This window comes from Malus sylvestris, chromosome 10, assembly GCF_916048215.2.
Source record: "Malus sylvestris chromosome 10, drMalSylv7.2, whole genome shotgun sequence".
NCBI lineage: Eukaryota > Viridiplantae > Streptophyta > Magnoliopsida > Rosales > Rosaceae > Malus > Malus sylvestris.
In genome coordinates, this window is record NC_062269.1 from 487,149 (window position 1) to 507,678 (window position 20,530).

At 40.1% G+C, this 20,530-nt stretch overlaps 2 protein-coding genes across 2 annotated transcripts; one reads left to right on the forward strand and one right to left on the reverse strand.

Annotated features, from left to right (window-relative positions):
- Nucleotides 1-8,426: 8,426 nt before the first annotated feature.
- Nucleotides 8,427-13,857, forward strand: LOC126586632 (uncharacterized). Its single transcript, XM_050251543.1, has 6 exons — nucleotides 8,427-8,617; nucleotides 8,724-8,810; nucleotides 9,786-9,913; nucleotides 12,946-12,993; nucleotides 13,264-13,383; nucleotides 13,783-13,857. The coding sequence occupies exons 1-6, from the start codon at nucleotides 8,569-8,571 to the stop codon at nucleotides 13,849-13,851; spliced, it is 501 nt and encodes a 166-aa protein (XP_050107500.1). The 5' UTR covers nucleotides 8,427-8,568; the 3' UTR covers nucleotides 13,852-13,857.
- A 354-nt stretch (nucleotides 13,858-14,211) lies between these two features.
- Nucleotides 14,212-20,098, reverse strand: LOC126586625 (sucrose-phosphate synthase 4). Its single transcript, XM_050251532.1, has 14 exons — nucleotides 19,499-20,098; nucleotides 18,730-18,819; nucleotides 18,420-18,646; nucleotides 18,249-18,312; nucleotides 17,917-18,116; nucleotides 17,330-17,810; nucleotides 17,045-17,173; nucleotides 16,642-16,773; nucleotides 16,378-16,554; nucleotides 16,200-16,253; nucleotides 16,001-16,063; nucleotides 15,011-15,853; nucleotides 14,769-14,896; nucleotides 14,212-14,662 (listed from the first exon to the last, which is right to left on the reverse strand). The coding sequence occupies exons 1-14, from the start codon at nucleotides 19,703-19,705 to the stop codon at nucleotides 14,383-14,385; spliced, it is 3,075 nt and encodes a 1,024-aa protein (XP_050107489.1). The 5' UTR covers nucleotides 19,706-20,098; the 3' UTR covers nucleotides 14,212-14,382.
- Between the last annotated feature and the right edge of the window lie 432 nt (nucleotides 20,099-20,530).

The window sequence follows — 20,530 nt, forward strand, 5'->3', positions numbered from 1 at the left end:
CAACAGGGCTGTGGAGCGGGACTAGTCTTGACTACGCCCGACAAAGTAGCAATGGAGTATGCTCTTCGTTTCAAATTCAAGGCATCAAACAATGAGGCCGAGTATGAAGCCCTTCTAGCAGGATTACGTTTGGCCAAACACCTCGGGGTTAAACAAATTGATATTTTCAGTGACTCCCAATTAGTGGTCAACCAGGTTACCAACAACTTTGATGTTAAGGACAGCTCCATGGCAGCATATCTTGCGCAAACACAACTTTTGCTCAAGCACTTCCACTACCAGATCACCCAAGTTCCTCGAGCGGCAAACAGTCATGCAGACGCCCTGGCTCGCCTCGCCTCAGCTGTGGAAGACAAGATTGGAAGAAAAATTCATGTCGAACTGTTGGCAACACCAAGCATCATGGCCGCAGAAGTATGCAACTTACAACGGGGGGATAGTTGGATCACCCCGATCTATAATTTCCTTGCTCATGGCACCCTCCCAAATGATAAAGTCCAGGCTAAGCAAATTCGATACAAGTCTACCCGCTACCTGATCATCAATGATCAACTCTATAAGCGAGGTTTTAGCCTGCCATACTTAAGGTGTCTTACGCCTGCCGAGGCGGAAATCGTCCTTCGGGAAATACATGAGGGAGTCTGTGGAGATCATGCTGGATCTCGGTCCCTAGCACACAAGACTTTTCGCCAAGGATATTACTGGCCAACACTCCACCAGGATGCCATCAAAGTATCCCGCTCATGTGACAAATGTCAACGATATGCGGCTATTCCTCATTCCCCTCCAGAGCCTCTTACTCCTATGATCAGCCCTTGGCCCTTCGCCCAGTGGGGACTTGATTTGATCGGCCCAATGCCGGCAGGGAAGGGCAAAGTCTGTTACGCAGTCGTTGCAGTGGACTACTTCACAAAGTGGGCCGAAGTAGAACCCTTGGCAACCATTACTGAGGCAAAGATAGAAGACTTCGTGTGGAAGAACATCCTTTGTAGATTCGGCATTCCCAATGCGATAGTCACTGACAATGGGCGACAGTTTGACAACAAGAAGTTCAGGTTGTTCTGCTCTAAGTTCAACATCAGCTTATGCTTTGCCTCTCCAGCTCATCCCCAGTCTAATGGACAAGTTGAGGCCATCAACAAAATAATCAAGCGCACTTTGAAAACCAGCTTGGACAAAGCTAAAGGCTGTTGGCCAGAATTTGTACCCCAAGTTCTTTGGTCATATCGCACTTCATATCGGACTTCAACAGGAGAAACTCCATTCTCACTTGCCTTTGGCACAGAGGCGGTTGTCCCTGTTGAGCTCGAGCAAGCAACATTCCGAGTCCAGAACTACATTCAAAGTGAAAATGACAAACAACTCACCCTCAACTTGGATTTAGTCGAGGAACACAGAAACCAAGCTCACTTGAGGAATGTCGCCTACAAGCAGCGCATCTCCAACTATTATGACTCTAGGGTCAAGCCTCGTTCTTTCAAAATAGGAGACTGGGTCTTAAAGAAAAGATTCCTCTGCGACAGAGTCCCGAGTGAAGGCACACTTAGTCCAAACTGGGATGGACCGTATGAAGTCATTGGCATCAGTCGCCCTGGCTCTTACACACTTAGAAGCTCCGATGGCAAGACCCTTGGCCATCCATGGAACGCTGATCACTTGAAGTACTACTACAAATAGACTCACGATGTACAAGTGTTGAGCTATAGCCGTTCGGCATCCTATGTAATGAAGGCCATTTGGCAATGAATTCAATAAAGAGGTAATTTAGCCAACTCAGCCCTCACTCTTTTACATTCATAGCAAGCGATGCCGGAACCCTTCTCAATCAGAAAGCAATCTGTCTTCCACAGTCACTACAAAACAAGCAAATGAAGACCGTGTCTAGCGGCTAAAAAAAAAAAAAAAAAAAAAAAAAAAAAAAAAAAAAACAGCTTCATCCAAAAAGCTTCACCCGAAAAGCTTCACCTAAAAAGCTTCACCCGAAAAGCTTCACTTAAAAAAGCTTCACCTACAAAGCTTCACCTAAAAAATCTTCACCTAGAAAGCTCCCTCTACATACTTTCACCATCAAAGCTTCACCCACAAAGCTTCACCCACAAAGCTTCACCTAAAAAGCTTCACCCAAAAAGCTTCACCATCAAAGCTTCACCTAAAAAGCTTCACCCAAAAAGCTTCACCTAAAAAGCTTCACCCAAAAAGCTTCACCATCAAAGCTTCACCTAAAAAGCTTCACCCAAAAAGCTTCACCCGAAAAGCTTCACCTAAAAAGCTTCACCCAAAAAGCTTCACCCGAAAAGCTTCACCTAAAAAGCTTCACCCACAAAGCTTCACCTAAAAAGCTTCACCCAACAAGCTTCACCCGAAAAGCTTCACCTCCAAAGCTTCACCCACAAAGCTTCAACACCAAAGCTTCACCTACAAAGCTTCACCTACAAAGCTTCAACACAAAACCTTGCTCCAAATAAACAAATTTTGTTCACAAAACCCAAGATGCCCTTGAACTTGTACAAAAACACTTGGGTAAACATAAACATTTTTTGTTTTACACCCACAAGGGCCCAAAATTTTCCTTCTTATTTATTCACTTATATATGTTCCCAAACATATTATAATAGATCCAACAACAAGCCAAAGTCCCAAATTTCATAATGGACAAAAGTACAAGCAATTCATCAATAATGAAGGTGCTACAAAAATTGGAATCTGCCCCAAAATAGAAATCCAACCCAAGAGACTTTTTCTCTCTCTCCCTCTTCCGCCTCCTTTCATCTATCAAATTTCTGCAACCTCTGCTCTTCTCCAATGGAGCTGAATTTTGGACACCCTATAGTTCTTGAGCACATGAACAACTTTCAAGAAGGAACCATTTCTGTTTGAGCGACGGAAATTAAAGTGTTGAAGCTCCAAACATGATAGTCGGCTTCTTGCAGATTTCGAAGCTGTTGTGATGTTTCGCAGATCTGGAAATATTTAACCGTTAGTTCATCCTGAATTTTTGATATGTTATGAAAGAGTCGATGAGGAACAACTTCAATGAAGAAAGCATACCGATCTGAACAAGAGAAAATGGAGTTTCGAAGCTCACAACAAATCTGACGGGTTGACAGACAAATAATAACCAGTCATTCATCATACCTGAATTTCTTGAGTTATACAGCTCCGAGGGATCTCAAATTTGGATATGTTGTAGTTCACAAGCTGAGGAACAACTTCAATGAAGAAAGCATACCGATCTGAACAAGAGAAAATGGAGTTTCGAAGCTCACAACAAATCTGACGGGTTGACAGAAAAATAATAACCAGTCATTCATCATACCTGAGTTTCTTGAGTTATACAGCTCCGAGGGATCTCAAATTTGGATATGTTGTAGTTCACAAGCTGAGGAACAACTTCAATGAAGAAAGCATACCGATCTGAACAAGAGAAAATGGAGTTTCGAAGCTCACAACAAATCTGACGGGTTGACAGAAAAATAATAACCAGTCATTCATCATACCTGAGTTTCTTGAGTTATACAGCTCCGAGGGATCTCAAATTTGGATATGTTGTAGTTCACAAGCTGAGGAACAACTTCAATGAAGAAAGCATGCTGATCTGAGCAAGAGAAAATAGAGTTTCAAAGCTCACAACAAATCTGACGGGTTGACAGACAAATGATAAACAGTCACTCATCATACCTGGATTTCTGGAGTTGTACTGCTCCGATGGCTCTCCAATTTGGATATGTTGTAGTTAAGGAATTAACGAACAACTTTCATGAAGACAACTTTGTGATTCGACCTACAGATGATGGTGTTATGTTGAAAAACAATTCCGGTTGTTAGGGGAAATGAAAAACAATTCCACCAAAGAAACATCATTATGATGTTTCATCATTATGGTGTTTTCATCATTATGATGCTTTCATCATTGTGATGCTTCCATCATTGTGATGCTTCCATTATGATGTTAATGCACCAACGGTTACACCTTCTGCAATTCCACTTATTCGGGCCTAGCAACCTTCATCAACAAAATCTATGAAGAAAAAGTCCGGGGCTACCACTTAGAAAACAAAAGAATGAAGTTTTGGTACTTACGACATGGACTATTAGCAAGACACCTCATTCGTCAACTCCCTCGACTAGAGACTTGGGGGACTCCCACCATATGCTACTACGCCTTGGTACTCAAAAGTTCGTGACTACTCAGTGACTTGGATTTTTCAAGTCTCCAACCGAGAAGTTTTCCTCACTCGGGAAATTAAGGGAACACTACCTCAAACTACATGCTTCACTCACAAAGCTTCAACAATACAGGTTTCAACAAAAGCAAAAATTCAAAGAACTTTATGAAGAAGGCTTTGGTGTATTTAACACAATATGTTGAAATGAAGCAAAGCTTATTTATTAATATTTTCGATAAGCCACAAATATGTACATATACATGAGTCAAAATAAACAAACAAAAGGGAGCCTTCACAAAGGTTGCTTAGGGGAAGTCTCAGCAGTCGGTAGAGCCCCAGAAAGAGAAAGCACCGGAGGGTGGTTATCCGGAGCCTCAGTACTTGACAAAACCCCAGAAGGAGGAGGCATTGGAGGTTCATCATTTGAAGCTTCATTACCAGGTACAGCCCCAGAGGACGAAGGCAATAAATGCCTTTGGAACAAACCCACAAACCGCTGATGATCAAGTAAAACCTTACCATCAGATTCCTTCATCTGGTCAAGCTTCCTCTTCATGTTTGTAGCATAGTCATGGGCGAGCCGGTGCAACTGCTTATTCTCATTCTTGAGCCCTCTAATCTCCTGTTTGAGACTCATCACTTCAGCAGCCAATGATTCAACTTGGCGGGTTCTAGCAAATAGGCGTTGGGCCATATTAGACACAGAACCTGCACACTGAACACTAAGAGCCAGAGAGTCCTTAACAGCCAACTCATCAGACCGTTTGGAAAGTAGTCTGTTATCTTTGGGAGTGAGAAGGTTCCTGGCCACCACTGCAGCGGTCATATCATTCTTCATCACAGAATCCCCAACGGTAAGAGGACCAGTAGGGGATATGAAGGATGGGCGCCATATGTTGTCTGGAGAAGGCGTGGCTGTCTCTTCTCCAAGGTTCAAGTCAAAACGACGGTCGGAGGGTCCAGACATTTTCAAATGTGTTGAAGAAGGAAGAGGTCAGACAAATCAAGATCTTAGAAGTGCAAGAAATGAGCTTCTACTGGTAGAGATTCAAGTGTGCTGTGGAACTTAATGCCAGCCTCTATAAAAATCTGCACTCGACGGAGCTTCAGAAATCGAAGAGGCGTATGCTTTCTCAAAAGCTGGGCTGCTCAGAGACCACGAGGGCCGATCTCAGAAATCGAAGAAGCACCTGCTTTTGCAGCCTCGTCAGCACCTGTCACATGCACAATCAGCTTTGCGGAAATTACGGGCAATCTGTCGAAGATTTCTGGTGAAGTAGAAAGCACGTGAATCTTACTGATCAATCACCGCTCTCCATATGCACCATCAACTCCTCGGGTACCACATATAACTTTGTCAAAGATCTCTGACAAAGTTTAGGCACGAGAATTTCGAAGTGCCAGCTACCCTACTATTACCCATAAGGGTAAAGGAACAGCACCACTGCTTGACAACTGGAAAGTCCCTATGTGTGTCGACCTCCGTGTTTTGTGGCAAGACAGGTTGGCAATAACGACCAACCTTTACTCACATTCGAGAAAAGACTCCCAACATAATTACTTTCTCAAAAACCGGAGTAGCACCGCTTTCCGAATCTCGAGAGTCAGATCCTCGACGGGATTGCTTGTTCAAAAACCGAAGAGGCACAACTCTCAGAACTTCGAGAGCCAGATTTCCTTAGATAAAGCTTGTCTGTAATCTCCACACGTAATATCAGCTTTCCATATACCACATACCACTTTTTCAAAGTGCTCTGACAAAATTAAAACACGTGAAGCTGGCAGCTCCCACTACATTGCTGTGACCAAGAAGGGTAAAGGAATAGCATTACTACTTGTTATTGGGAAATCCCTATATACATTGACCTCCCTCCTCAACGGACAGGCAAACCTACAAAAATGCTCAACCCTTTCTCACATTCGAAAAGGCACCCTCAACATAACCTCTCGAAATACTCAGCTTTATTTCCCCCCGATAATACCTCAGCAAATAAGCCACACCAAGAACAAGAGTATCTCATATCATCAGGGTCGAAAGCAAGAGTATCACATATCATGCTTTCTCCCTGTCTTTGTCTTTGTCCTTGTCCACACCTGCAGGACAAGGAGAAAGAGAGCAGTCAGTCGGAACCTGAAATCAAACCTCCAATTTGGAACTGACTGCCTGGAGCCTTTGCCTGGTTGCTTACTTAGCATTGCTCTCGAGTACTCATCCTCAACTGCTGTCAAGGTCATGAATTCCACCGGCAAATACCTCATGACAGTTGATCAGATATTGGCTCTTTACACTGAAGCTGCCAAGCGTGGATGAGTCACTATGAAGGAATGTTCTGAAGGACCATTTAAATGCAAAGGTTGCACACCACTTCTGCCATGCAAAAGATTGAAGCAGAAGGTTCAACGGTGAGCTGAAACAGATCACTACAGCACGACACCTTTCCATACCACATTCATTATTCCGTCAACAGCAAAAGTATCCCATATCATCAAGGTCAAACGTACTCTAGATTTGATGGACTTGTTTTGACCCTCAAATTTTTGAGTCGGCCTTATACTCTGAAGGGCACCAGAAAACCCTCCAGCACAGTTCAAGAATAAGCCTGTGGAAAGTTACTTCTTCAAAAGCAAAAGTATCTCATATCATCTCTTATCCATTTGCTTCTCCTTATCCTGGCAGTTGAATGAGAGACAAGGAGAATGAGAACAATCAACCGGAAGCCGACGTCAAACCTCTGATCCTGGGTTGCTTACTTGGAAGTTTGACTGCTTACCTTGTCTGTCACCTCTTTCGGCAGATCTCCTAGCTCGGCGACTTGGGGGACTCCTACTATAGGGTTTGTATCACACTTGACTAAGCCCGAAACTACAACTAAGCTTCAAGTGAAATTGATACATTACCTTGTGTGTCAACATCAGCTAAGTACACCATTCCCGGATGGAGGAAAGGTACTTCCAGAGAAGGGCAGATGAAGATCAGACCACACTTCGGTACTTAGAAGTTTCGTGATTACTCAAGGGATTGGATCTTGCAAGTCCCCAACCGAGGAGTTTCCCTCACTCGGGAACTTAGGGGAGCACTGTTTGTACCATACTTGACCAATCCCGAAACTACCGAGCACCGGCCAACGCTATACTGTCAAGGACCCAGAAGAGTTCCCCTCCGACCAGGAGGCCAATCACTACTCGACACGTGTCAAGATTAGAAGCCAATCAGAGCGCAGCACGTGTCAACATCAAGAACCAATCATAACATGACACATGTCAATGTGACAAAGCTACAAGTTTTTCTATAAATAGGGGTCATTCCCCCACAATATTGCTTAATGCCATTTTGTGTTAAATCATTCACAAGAACTCACTAAATTGAGAGCTTGATCCTTTGTACTTGTGTAAGCCCTTCACTACTAATAAGAACTCCTCTACTCCGTGGACGTAGCCAATCTGGGTGAACCACGTACATCCTGTGTTTGCTTCTCTGTCTCTATTCATTTACGTACTTATCCTCACTAGTGACCGAAGCAACCAAGCGAAGGTCACAAAACCTGACACTTTCTGTTGTACCAAAGTCTTCGCTGATTTTGTGCATCAACAAATTCAATACCCTATTAGGATATTGTATTGAGACACGTAATTTTTAAACTCTCTATTTTACTTTTCACAAACATTTTAAATTGTTAATGGTTTTTGAGTGTGTGTATGAGGTAAAATTTTCTATATGTTACACTTGCCAGCCTAACCCGAAAGTATGATATTCAATGCTGATGCACTTTGCCACAAGGTTGGAAAGAAGACCAGTTGTGTGGGACAAAATAGAGTGTGCGTGAAAATAACTACTCTATGTATAATTATATAAAAAAGTTATTAACCCATTGAAATATTACACGTGATAAATTGTGAACAATCTAATGATATTTCTCTTCAGAGGTCCTAGGTTCGATTCTCGTCAAATGTGAATTTGAACCACATTATTGCTAGCCCATTGTGAGGGTCACTTAGCACTACAGTCTAGTGGTATTCCTCTTCACTTGTAAGTAAAAGATCTTATGTTTGATTCTCGCCAAAGGCGAAGTTGAATCACCTTATTGCTAGCTCATTATAAGACTAAGCTCATCCCTTATTCGTATGGATAAATATTGTTTATTAAAAAAAAATCAGCAAAATTGTTTTGGGCCAAATAAATATCAGCGATGTCTGTTTGGGCTCGGTTAAGTGAGGGGATGTAACAGGCGACCAGAACCTTGCTCTTCGTCTCAACTTTCCCTCAAAAAATCGGCGATTTCTAAATTGCAATCTTCACTTCACAGTTGATGATTGACATACTCTCGCTCTCTGTGAGCTAAAGCTGTAAAGAGAGAAGGAAAGTACAGAAGAAGAAGAAAAAGATGAAGAAGAAGAAGAAGAAATGGAGGAATACTTGCGGTACATGAAGACATTGCGCTTTCAGATGAACGGTGCATTTCCATTTCCAATCCGTCTCTTTTCAATTGGTTAATATTTCCTTATTTTTTAATTAATTACGCAAATGAATTGATTTTTTTTAATTCAAAAAAATTATAGATGCGGAAGATCAAGCTGCGAAGGTCTCAGTGGAAGAGCAAATGCAATTGACCACCACTCAGACATTGGAGAACGATCTCAATTCTGGTTCTCCTTTCCTTCTTCTTCGCATTTATATTTCGTGCTTATTTGACTCAATTTCTCGAAAAACAAACTTAATTCTGCTCATTTCGGCTTACTTACGTATTTTTAAATTATTATTTTGATTCTGTTTTTGAATAACTTATTACTCCTAAAATCAATCCATAATTCGTGAAACAAGTAATCGAACAAGTTTTCATTTTATTCAAATAACATACTATTTAAAAAAAATCAACTTCTCATGCATAACTATTAACTATAATTTTTTAATTGGAAATGCACACTAGAAAATTTGTGCACATGACCTTGATGAATATCACCGGTCCTATTTTTATAATGTATGTTCTCAATTTGTGTATCTGTGCAGGGAGTGTGATCAATGTTTAATTTCGTGTTTTAAATTAATGAGTGCAAAATTCTGATTCATTTCCCTTCAATCTAATACCTGTATTTTTTCTCATATGGCGCAACATCGAATTATGTTCCCCAGCTTCCTACTACAGTTGACTCATTTTGAGTGTAAATTTAAATCTAATTATGTGAAGAAAATGCCAGCAATTTATAAAGGACCTTCAAACTGTTGAATCAGGTCTACCTTGATTCTTTACTGAAACTGGCTACTCTATGGTTCTCAGACATACGAGGAGTGAGATTTAGGCATGAGATTCATTTGATTGGTTGGACCTGTGTTCAACTTGTTTGAATATTGTAGTTATTCAAGGGTTGCTTTTGATTATTTATAAGTCCTTTACAACATTTCTAGCAATTAATTGTATTGAGTTCCAGATGTTTTAGTCATTAAAGTTTTCCTTTTAATTTGTAGTTAGTTGGGAAATTAGAATTCCAGCATTTTCCATTTGAACATTTCGAGCAATTTAATGCATTGAGTTCCAGATTTGAAACTATATTCTAAGTTGCCATTTGTTCTTCAGTAATTTGTTGCCTTTTACACTTTTGAACTGGGCCTCGTTTTTATTGCAGCAATATCTGAAACAAAACGATTATTGGAAGAGCAGATGAAAAATTCGAAGGGTCAAGTATGCTTGCTAATTTTGGAAAAGCTGAGAAAGATAGCTTCTTTGGAGTCTGATTCGTCCTCCCTTACCCTGGTAGCCTTTGTGTGTTTGTGTGGCTCTGCTGGTGCATGATAATTACGATGAGGTTAAAACTTAAGCAATCAACTTGGCACTAAACATATGGAAGTTGTGAGGTGTGCAAATTGTTGTAATAATCAATCAATTTTCATAAAATAAACAGGGAAAAATGTAAAAACATCTTAGATCCAAGTGACAGCTGCATCATCTTTCTCGTGTCTTCTGTTTTAACTTTTGAAAAAGTCATTTTCTTCCTTATGTCTTCTGTTTAAGATGGAATTTCTAATTGCCCACCAAACACGTGGCTTAAAATTTACTTGAGATAAAACACCTTGACCTGTTTTGAGTTGCTTCACATCAATGGTATGACTATCTTCTCATCCAATAGCAGCCTGTTTGATATTACGCTTGTGTAGGTGTTCCATTAGGTCAATACCTGGACTTCGGTCATTTTTTTATTCTTAAGTTTTGTTTACGTGCTTAACTCATAATCAGAAGCCCTTTATTCTCTATAATAGTATAATGTCAGGTAGCCTTGCTTATATTCAAGTGCGTATAAGCTATGCATTTCTGTACATTTTGTTAATACCATGTAGATAAGTTTTTAATCTATTTTCCGGCCATGCATGTCTGATTTGCTGTAAGAAGTTAAGAACGCAAGGAGCATCTAACAAGTTAAAATTCGAAGTTCCGATGTTGACATTTGTATTTTGCTGATTACACTTCATTTGTGAGTCCGAGTTATCAGTTTTGTATAAGACAAAATTTGTTTCATAAAAATATTTCTTTTGAATCTTTAATGGAATAGTAAAGGGAAGTTGAATCATAGGTAGTGCTTATCATTTCACATCCCTGACTAGTATTCATTTTACTTTTGACGAGAAATGAATAAGTTTATCGTATGTTTAATTGCTCAAGACAATAAATATTTTGATACCTATGTAGGCTCTTGAGCTTATAGATCAAGAAAGAATCAATTTATCTTCCTAGCTTATAGAAAAGAGGTAATTCAACACGCAAGCTGATTTGATAAACATGAAGCTGATATTGAATACCAACTTATTCCCAACAATGACACACATAAATCCAGAAAAAATACTTATCAACTTTCCATGTTTGTCATAACAGCACTTACTACATTAAGGTTAGGGAGGATGTCAATGCCAAATTGCAGCAGCAACAGGTTTGGTTGGAGTCACCTTCATTTATATTATGCTAATCTTCATTGCATTTATAGGTCCCTTTTTGAATTTTGGTTAGGATTGGGTCTATTCTCACTGCACTCACATGGAACTGGGAGAGCATGGAATGGCACAACTTCATATTTTCTTTTCGTCTTTCCTTATTTACATATATGATAGCTTGTTCAATGCTGTTGAATATCTTTCGAGTTTACTGTAATATGTATGTATAAAATTGCCTCACTTCTTTGACTTGATGTCTTGACTTTTTATTGAAGAAAGGGTAATGTTTGTGCAATGGAGGTGGGACTCCTATGGGTAATGAGAAGCTTAAAAAATGAAGCCCAATTCTTTGAAATCCCACTATAGTAATGGAATAGATTTTAAGGGGGAGGCAGTACTGAACCGGAACCCCATAATAACGCATGAATCTGTGTTTCCAACTGTCCACTACATGTGGCGAGTCATTTTCCCCTTTTCTTCATCAAAAGCCCCTTATATCTCCAGACTAAGGCTAAATAAAAAATTTGGATTTTTGGAGATATGAAACTCATGCATAATTATGTAATTCCTGCTGGGTCTTTTGTATCTTTCTTGCTTTGCTTTTGATATAAATTTTAAAGCAATGTGGATAGAAGTTAATTGTGTCACAGGACTGATTAGAATTTATGCAGGTTAAGGATAGATCTGGTGAGAAAAGAGGTGAGTTTCAAGGTCCATCCCTAGACTTCTTAACCATACGCTCTTCTGGGTTTGGGGTCTCTATCATCAAGTTTATGTTGTGTATTTAATAGATGGCAATGAGAGCAAATAAAATGTGATCTGTTAGCAAAGTTATTTATGCCTTCTAAAGTGAAGTCCTGAAAGAAAGCTGTGATTTAGAAACCATTGCATTGAAATTGTTACTACTTTGCAACACAGTTGAACCTAAAAGCATCATGCTGGAATTGATGGGACCTCTTTATGTGTGCTGCCTTTGCACCCTACCTTCTAAATGAAAATATGTAATAATCTTTCCGTTTAACAAAGAAGCAAAGCCTTCCTAGCCAAAAGAAATTTATCAATTATATTATGATGGGTTTTTTGTTTTAAAGTAGCATATAAATTGCGTCTATAAAATGGGTTGTGAACAAGCTGTGCCACTACCAAATTAGGTATTGTAAGAGCAACTGGGCTCTGTTATACGCCAGGAAGGAAAATATATCAGGCTCTATATGATGCGAGCAAGGTGTCTTGTAATGCAAGACATGCCTCTGATACATAGTAAGTATATCTTGCCAGAAAGTTTGACATGCTACGTTATTAGACAGTCAATTTGGGTGACAATTAGACAACCTAAACAATAGTCTAGGCTTGCAGTGGCCACATCACATGTGAGAGTCTGACAAGTGAAATCTCTCTCTCTCAACATGTATATGTAGGAAAACATTCTCTGGAAGGCAGTATGATATACTTTGTCGCCAGATTGTTTGAACCTTTATTTAGATGGATTCTTGTTCTATGTATGATTCAGAATGACACTCTGGCAACAGAATATTTTATACTATTTGTTGATTAGAGTGGATCATGGTTGCACAAAGTTTGCTTTGTTTGGTTTTCTGTTTTTTCTTTTTTATTTGGTATGTTCAGGCTTAAGTATTTAGCTAAAACTGACAATGTATTTTCATGAGAACCTACGGTTATGATATACAATTTGACTTGAAAGGAATCATATTAAGTTTATTCCGCATCTCACATCACATCCTGCAGAAAAAACTTTCCTTTCCTTTGTTAAATTAATGTTGCAACTATTCGACATCTCTTTGAGATCTGCTTCACAGTTTGAGTTGTGATTGTTTCTTATGCTGCTTTCTTGTACCGATTCAGACGAAGCAGGCTATTGAGCAAGTAAATTTGAGGGAAAATGATTTTAAGGTCAGTTGTTTTGCTAATACAAATAGGTTGATGTCTTTGTGGTATACATGCATGCACGGGTGCTTTCAGTCAGATGCAGATAGTAATATATAAGCACATAGGATGTTAAAGTTCCATGCTAAGATATGCTCTGGGAAGTTGGGCTCACATGATTACTTTATTTTCTACTAGTGTGTGTCCTTGGTTTTACTGTCCAGAATATGGAGTTTTGATGGATTTTGAATTGAGTGAACTAATTTTCATTTCTCTTCTCATTACGGGTGATTCCAGCCAGAGCTAAGGGAAATGGACATAAAGAGGCTGGAAGAAGAATTCAACGCTCTTCTATCAGATAAAGCTGGAGAAACTGAGTACTTGAAGACTCTGCAGGACCAAATTGTGAAACTGAAGGTAAACTGTTTATCAGGTTTTTCCTTGGTGTTTAAAGATGTACATGGTTGCTACTTAGTACTATAGTCCAGTGGTATTCCTCTTCACTTGCAAATGAGAGATCTTAGGTTCGATTCTCGCTAAAAACGAATTTGAACCACATTATTACTAGTCTATTGTGAGGCTAGCGCACCCCCTCCCCTTAGTGTAGAAAATATCGTTTGTTAAAAAAAAAAAAAAAAAAGGTGTACAGGTTTTTCCTTGTGCCTTGTTCCCATGGAAATTTGATGGTTTTGAAATGTAGGATAATTGAAGTACATGGTCAGTGCACATATTTTCTGGAAAGAAAATGATTTTCTTTAAAAAAGTAAAAATAAAATTTGTGTCCCCTTGCCTTGATTGAAACTATGCTTATTACAGGGAATATCTCATGTGGTAAAATGTGCTTGCGGAGTGGAATACAAAGTGGAATTGGACATTTGTGCATAAAAAAACTTGAAACACACGAATGGATTGGGCAAGATGGAAGTCTGGGAAACGAAATCATCAGTTGGCTAATGGCCACAGCCTAGAATACTTGGCTTGCTTTTCTGGTAACTGTTCAAACAAGAATCGAAACCAAATCTAGTACCTTTCTTGCAACAGGTTTGGTACAGTGCAAGTTGAAATTAATTTGTCATTTTGTGCATAAACGTTGGTTGAAGTTGTACAAATTTCGGTCACAAGTGAGAAGTAAATCACCTAGATAAACAGTCTATCTGCTATTTACTCGCCACATGCACATGTGTCTTGAATGTCTAGTAGACATCAGTAATGAAATTAAAAGATATAGAGGGTAGCCTGGTAGGGTGGAAACGGAAACTTGAGTTATTTTATATGTATATGCTTGCTTGCACAAAGCGAAATTACTTGCAAGTGGTTGAGATGTATATTCCCTTTATGTGTGGCACTCAGACTTTTGCTTGAGTTGTCGAAATATACTCCCCATATAGACAAGTGAAGGAGAAATAATGGAAAAAACTAAAATCCCTTGATCCCACGTGCTTCAAGTGCCGCTGAGATGTCATGGGCTTGATAGCTCTCCACAAGGGCAATGTTAGGGCTATCTTGTGGGACTACATCTTCTCTTTTGAAACTATCTTCACCGTGGATAAGCTTCTCACTGCCATACTCAACAGAACCTCTTAGAACAAGGGTCTTGTGGAGGCCGGCCAGCAGGTCTTCAATGTCTGTATCTCCTTTTTCCCCAACAAGTACAACCACTTTTGACAGATCAATGGCCCACCTGACGGAAAGATATCTACATAGGAGAACAGAAGAGTAACTTAGTAATACCTCAATATTCTGATGGCTTTCATGAGTGTAGTGTTGCATAATAATAATGTAGTAAGTGAATGAGACCCAACCTTAGTGCTTGTACTCTTGATGCAACCAGGGGTACAACATTTAACCTTGATGCCACACGAGTGTAGACAAGGTTGCATCGGAAGCCTCTCATCCGCAGCCGTTGGCGCAGGTTGTCGACCCGCCGAGTCTACAATTGATACAGCAGATCATAGAAAAAAAAATTATGAAACTACAAATATGTCTTAAGGAACCACTTTCCATTGAGGTTAGTAGTTTTTCTACACTATAGCAAGTTTCTCACCTTGGCTCCTGGCTTCACACTATAAGAGTAGCACCTAGAGCTACTTGATCCAGCATACTCCACGATATCATCGTCAGCCCCAACTTCTAGCCTGGCAAGCCTTGGAACCATGGACCTCACATTCTCGCCAGGCCATCTGTACTCAATATGGGTTTCATAATCTGCGTCAGCTGCCAAATCCCTCCACGGGTAGTACATTTCACTCCCACTTTTGCAGACCAACGCGTCAAAATCTTCAATGTTTACTTGGCAGCCTTTAAACGCTTTGACGATATCTTGTAAGCTGGAACCAGTTAACAACACAATGCCTACTCGACCCTGGCCATAGCCTAAGCTTGCTACTTTCTTTACATTCACTACAACTTTTTGAAATACTTCGGTGCCGTCTCCGTTCCGGTCATAACAATCCATGGCTATTACAAATAGCCTCTGCCTTCTGCCAGGACCATAAGTAGCACCGACATTGCTACTGGACGAAGACATTCTAGTTATGGCTTCAATCAGTTCCCTCTGTCTAGTTGCTGTATCGAGCTCTCCATTATGCTTGAAGTCTCCTTCTACAGAGAACCTCAAAGAAAGGTCTTCCACATCTTTTAGAGAGTCACTCAATGGTTCTTCAGGAATTGGCGTGATCTGAAGGCGGGTAGTGGGGTGACGGTTTCGGGAATGTTCAACATGGGAGAGGTAGTTCCGGCAGTGTTCCGGCCACGAAAAGCGGTGGATGTTCTTTAGGCCGTTCTTTCTGCATTCAAGCCACAGGTTTTTGTCTCCTACAAGCTTTAGCAGTGCCTCTTCTATGGCTTTCTGGTCATGTGGGTCAACTAGGAGGCCGTTGTTTAGTGCCTGGTAATACAGAGTCAGCTATCTGTTAGTTCATTAGGCACAAATCAGTACTACTTATTCCACCTCTCTGATAGTTGTGAAAACCACTAATACAAGTGTGCTCCACCTCTATTTGTGGAAACAATGTGGTATAAATAACATACTTACCTTCAGAATATCCACAGGTCCTCCATTTTTGGTGGCGACCACTGGTAAACCGTAAGCAGCTGCCTGGAAACGAAACCACAAGAACATTATATACATTTTTTGCAGTGAGGAATTTAGAACAAATAATTAGCGTCTCATAAGATTCTCTGCACCAGAGGCTAGAGCCTAGAAGTGAAGCAGAAGACGGTGAAAGGCTCACCTCTATAATTGTGAGCCCGAAAGGTTCCACGAGAGCTGGGTTGATGAAAACTCCCTTCAATAAATCCCCGTAAAATGTTACTCTTAGAAATTTAAGCGTTGAAAATGACCTTGTGAAGCCAACCAGGGCTCATTTTTAAAGACATAATTGAAGCCTGTATCATACAGTATGTATGTACCTTTGTTTTTGCAGCTAGACGATATATGTCAGGTACATCTGATTGCTTGTGATGCTTAGGATAGGCCACTTGCCCATACAGATCATACTTGTCAATGAGCTTGAGCACGGTTGTAAGAACAACCGAGCTACTATTTGACATTTCTTCAATGTCATCTCTGTTGCCAAGTATTAGTGTCTTCATAAGCAACAGGTGTAACCCAGTATTAGTGTCCGGTATAAGAATATATGATCCAGTTATCGGAGATCAAAGTATGAACTGTACCAAGTTGGCTAGCTCCCGAAGAGCTCGGCATTCCCCAAAGGCCTTGAGCAAGGTAGTAACATTTTTCTTGGGGTCAGGACGAGACAATGCAAGTATAGTGGGCTTGTGAGGGTTCGTAAAAAATCGCATTACCTGCATTACAACAAACAAAATCAGCCGAAAACACTACTACAGTATCGCCATATCCTTTTTGGTATCAGCAGGCATTAACATGCCTATTGTAAGTCGGTTTTAGTTTATTTATAAGAAGATCTTCATTCACTCTTTCCCTGGAGGAACGGACATGCTATGGAGGAGATGGGAGATTGTTTCATTTTCGGTGGACGAAATGCATATACCTGTATAACCAATTGAAGGGGATGGGAATATGTGAAAGGAGAAAATAGGTGGAAGAATTTGCAACCTCAGACCATATCGGAGGCAGATGCCTTTTGCTTTGACCTCTATCCGAGCCAATCAAGGATTTGAGATCTCCATCTCCTTCGGAATCATGGGCAGTAACATAGCTGAAGTCCATGCCTGGCGGTATAACCTAAATGTTGTCATCACATAGTGATTAGTCCGTACAAGACTTTGGGAACAAAAGAATGAAATCTGAGACATGACGTTGTTAAGTCATTAATCTTTCAGTTGGAAATCCACAATCAATGACAGTGAGAAGGAGAAGAGAATGTGAAGTATTGCTTACCACCATTCTTGGCATGTATCGCCCAAGGCAACTAACTCCACGACGTCTCCTAACCCTAAGCTTCCTCTCCAACTTGAGGTCAAAGCCATCGTAGAGTCCCCATTGCTCTTCGATCTCTTGCCTAGTGCTGGTGACCACCATTTCAGCAGAATCCAATCCCAGCTCCTCACCTTCGATCCTCCTCATGATCTTGTAGGTTGCGTTGATATCCTCCTTTGTCAACCTCCCTTGTTTGAGCAATTGTTCAAACTTGTTTCGGCCTAACGAATGCCCAGTTAGCACCATTGGCACGTTCAAAGCCCCAGACAAGTGAGCAGCCACATCCCCTGCATCAGCATAGTGACCATGAATCACATAAGGCCATGTGGGTTTCCCCCCATTGACTTCTTCACCAAGAGCTCTTGCCATGTTCACAATGTGGCCGAGAGCGCCATCGACGAATTCAGGTATGTGCGGCCAAAGTGACTCTTTGGGTATGTACCTGCAGGCAGCATGCCTCAATCAAATTAATATTCACATCTGGATTTGGACTAGGTCAGTAGACACTAGGGCAGTAGGATTAAGAAAAAAAAATAGAAGAGTATTACTTATCGCGGGGTCCACAGGGGAGGCGGACAATGTAGGCTCCACAGCTGCCACTTCCATCAGGCGGACATATGAGCATCTCATTTGGTTCACCGTAGCTGGAGTCTACCTCCGGTGAAGTAATTTGTCTCGTTAGCAGATCAACTCGGTAGACACCCTTTGTATTTGCGAGAGCACGAGCAAGTTCCACCACATACTTCACCTGAATAAAGCAGGTACCATACGTAAATCCGTATACATTTCATTAGCATTAATTTCATACATGATATTACTTCTTGATGATCTTAGTCATTTAGTGTATTATCTTTCTTAATCAGTAGATCATTGTTCTTACCTGACCGCCTGTATCGGAATCTCTTCCGAGTTCCATGTTTTCTCCACGCACCAACCCATGCACGCTACAACATGTCAAGAACAAGAAACACACTATGAAAAATTACACAAGCTGATCAAATTGTATGACACATTTTGACTTTTAACTGCATATGTAAAAATATATACGTACCTGATTAGGACAATGTAAAGATGCCTAGACTTGTTAACATCATCGGACCATACAGGCATGTCGGATTTAGTTCTTAAAATATCCTTGACACTTGGTTCTGCAGAACTCATGTCCCCTTTTTCCTTCTCGCCTTCAGACAGCTCGGAAAGGTCATCCTCCGCGTCATTGCGCCCTTGCTCCCGCTCCAGGCGTCGTTTGACTAGCCTTTGAGCGTCATCCCATGCTATCTGCACTCATTCATCCACACACCAATAAGAACCAGATTCTTTTTTTTCCTTTGTTAAGTAGCTAGCTTTAGTTGTTCACTCACCTGCTTCTTTTTACGGGCGAGGTGCCAAATGCGCCAGCACATATTCTCAAGCCTATTGCTGCTTTCGCGGGTATTCCTTGTAGCTATTACCTGCACCAAGTTTACACAACCCCACCAGAACCGTTAATTTAATACTTCTCACACTAATTAAACTTTTAAACATAAGTTAATTAGCTAGTTAGTTTCTTATTATTATTATTTTTTTAAATGAGTTTCTTAATTAGCTAATTAGTTTTTTTTTATCAACACTAAACAAACACACAACAACTTTTAGGATTGGACCCGAGAACATATTTACTTATATTTATGGGCGCCAAAAAGTATACAGAAAAACCATTTGTTAATCATGGGCCTACTAAACTTTGGAGAATATCAGTGTAAAACACATATGTGGCCCCCACATACCTCAAATATGTGCTCATCGCTCATCGCATCCCCGTCCTATTTTGGAACCATTTTTGTGAATCAGGTTCTCTCTATTTTTATTTCCACAAGTGCTTTATATCTCATTCAATTTACTAAATCGGGAGAATTATATATATATGTGTGTATATATATATGTGAAATAATTAATTCACTGCCTTTCTTCATTTCTTTGTGGAAATGCATTGTTTTGAAGGACACGTGAAAGTTTGAGGGCCACAAAAAATGAACGTTAACTAAAGTTAGCACGGGAGGGGTATGAGCTTATGAAAAGCAGCCTGAACTGCAAAACCTTGATTACTGAATTAATTAGTATTAATTTTACATAAAATTAAAAACTTAGTACCTTAACCCATGTCCTGTGGAGTTCAGACTCATCAAAGCTATTGACTACTTCTTCCACAAAGTACTTGGTCGGACTGAACAACTTCTCAGCCTTTACTTGCTCTTCAAACTTTGCAATTTTCTGCCTCCCGTCGTTCCTCTTCCTTGTGTTATTTCCTGCATCCAAAATTGCTTCTAAATAACCATTTAGCCAGTCGTTTCCCGCCATCTCCCTCCCTCCCTCCCTCCCTCTCTCCTTTCTCTCTGCTTTGAGACGGTGGACGACTAGTATTGATTCGAGCTTCTGGTATGTGAAATAAGGGACGTTTGATGGTATATATATATATATATTTCAGTTCTTGCTACTAAAAGCAATGAGAACTAAGAATAAATATACTTGTAAAGTTTAATTCTTGGAATCTTGTAACTATGCAATAAGAGAAAATAGAATACTGCATATATTGGATTACAATATATATGTATGTATAATTCTATAGAATATATATAGTTTGATGCTGTCTTGAAATATATGCTCTATAGTCTAGAGAGAGAGAGAGAGAGAGAGAGAGATGGTTTCAAAGAAACTAAAACTTTTTGAAACCATCTTGGGTAAAGAAGCAAGGCTCCTTATAAAGGCTTCGCCTTACAACTTGGCACTAATTAATTTTCAGAAAGCATATATCTACATATATGTCAATATGGATTGGGTGGATTTTGGTTCTCACATTTGCTTGCAGATGGTTCACACAAACATCCACATTTCTTTTATTATTTTCTCCTAAACACTCAAAAATCATACTAAGAAATGTTATTTAAATTTACCAAGTTAATCCGGTTTCATTTATACAATAATACATTTACATCCTCCAATCCAATTTGAATTCAAGATGGGGGTTTAGTATAAAATTGAAATTGAAATACCAAAAGATCGAAGGAAAAGAATTTAAGGTCTAAGGATGGGACCAGGATCCTCTCCTGAGCTAAGGATGAGGATCCTCCTCATCAAGGGATGTGGGCCGTTGGATGAAAATCCAACGGCTACAATTATTATAAT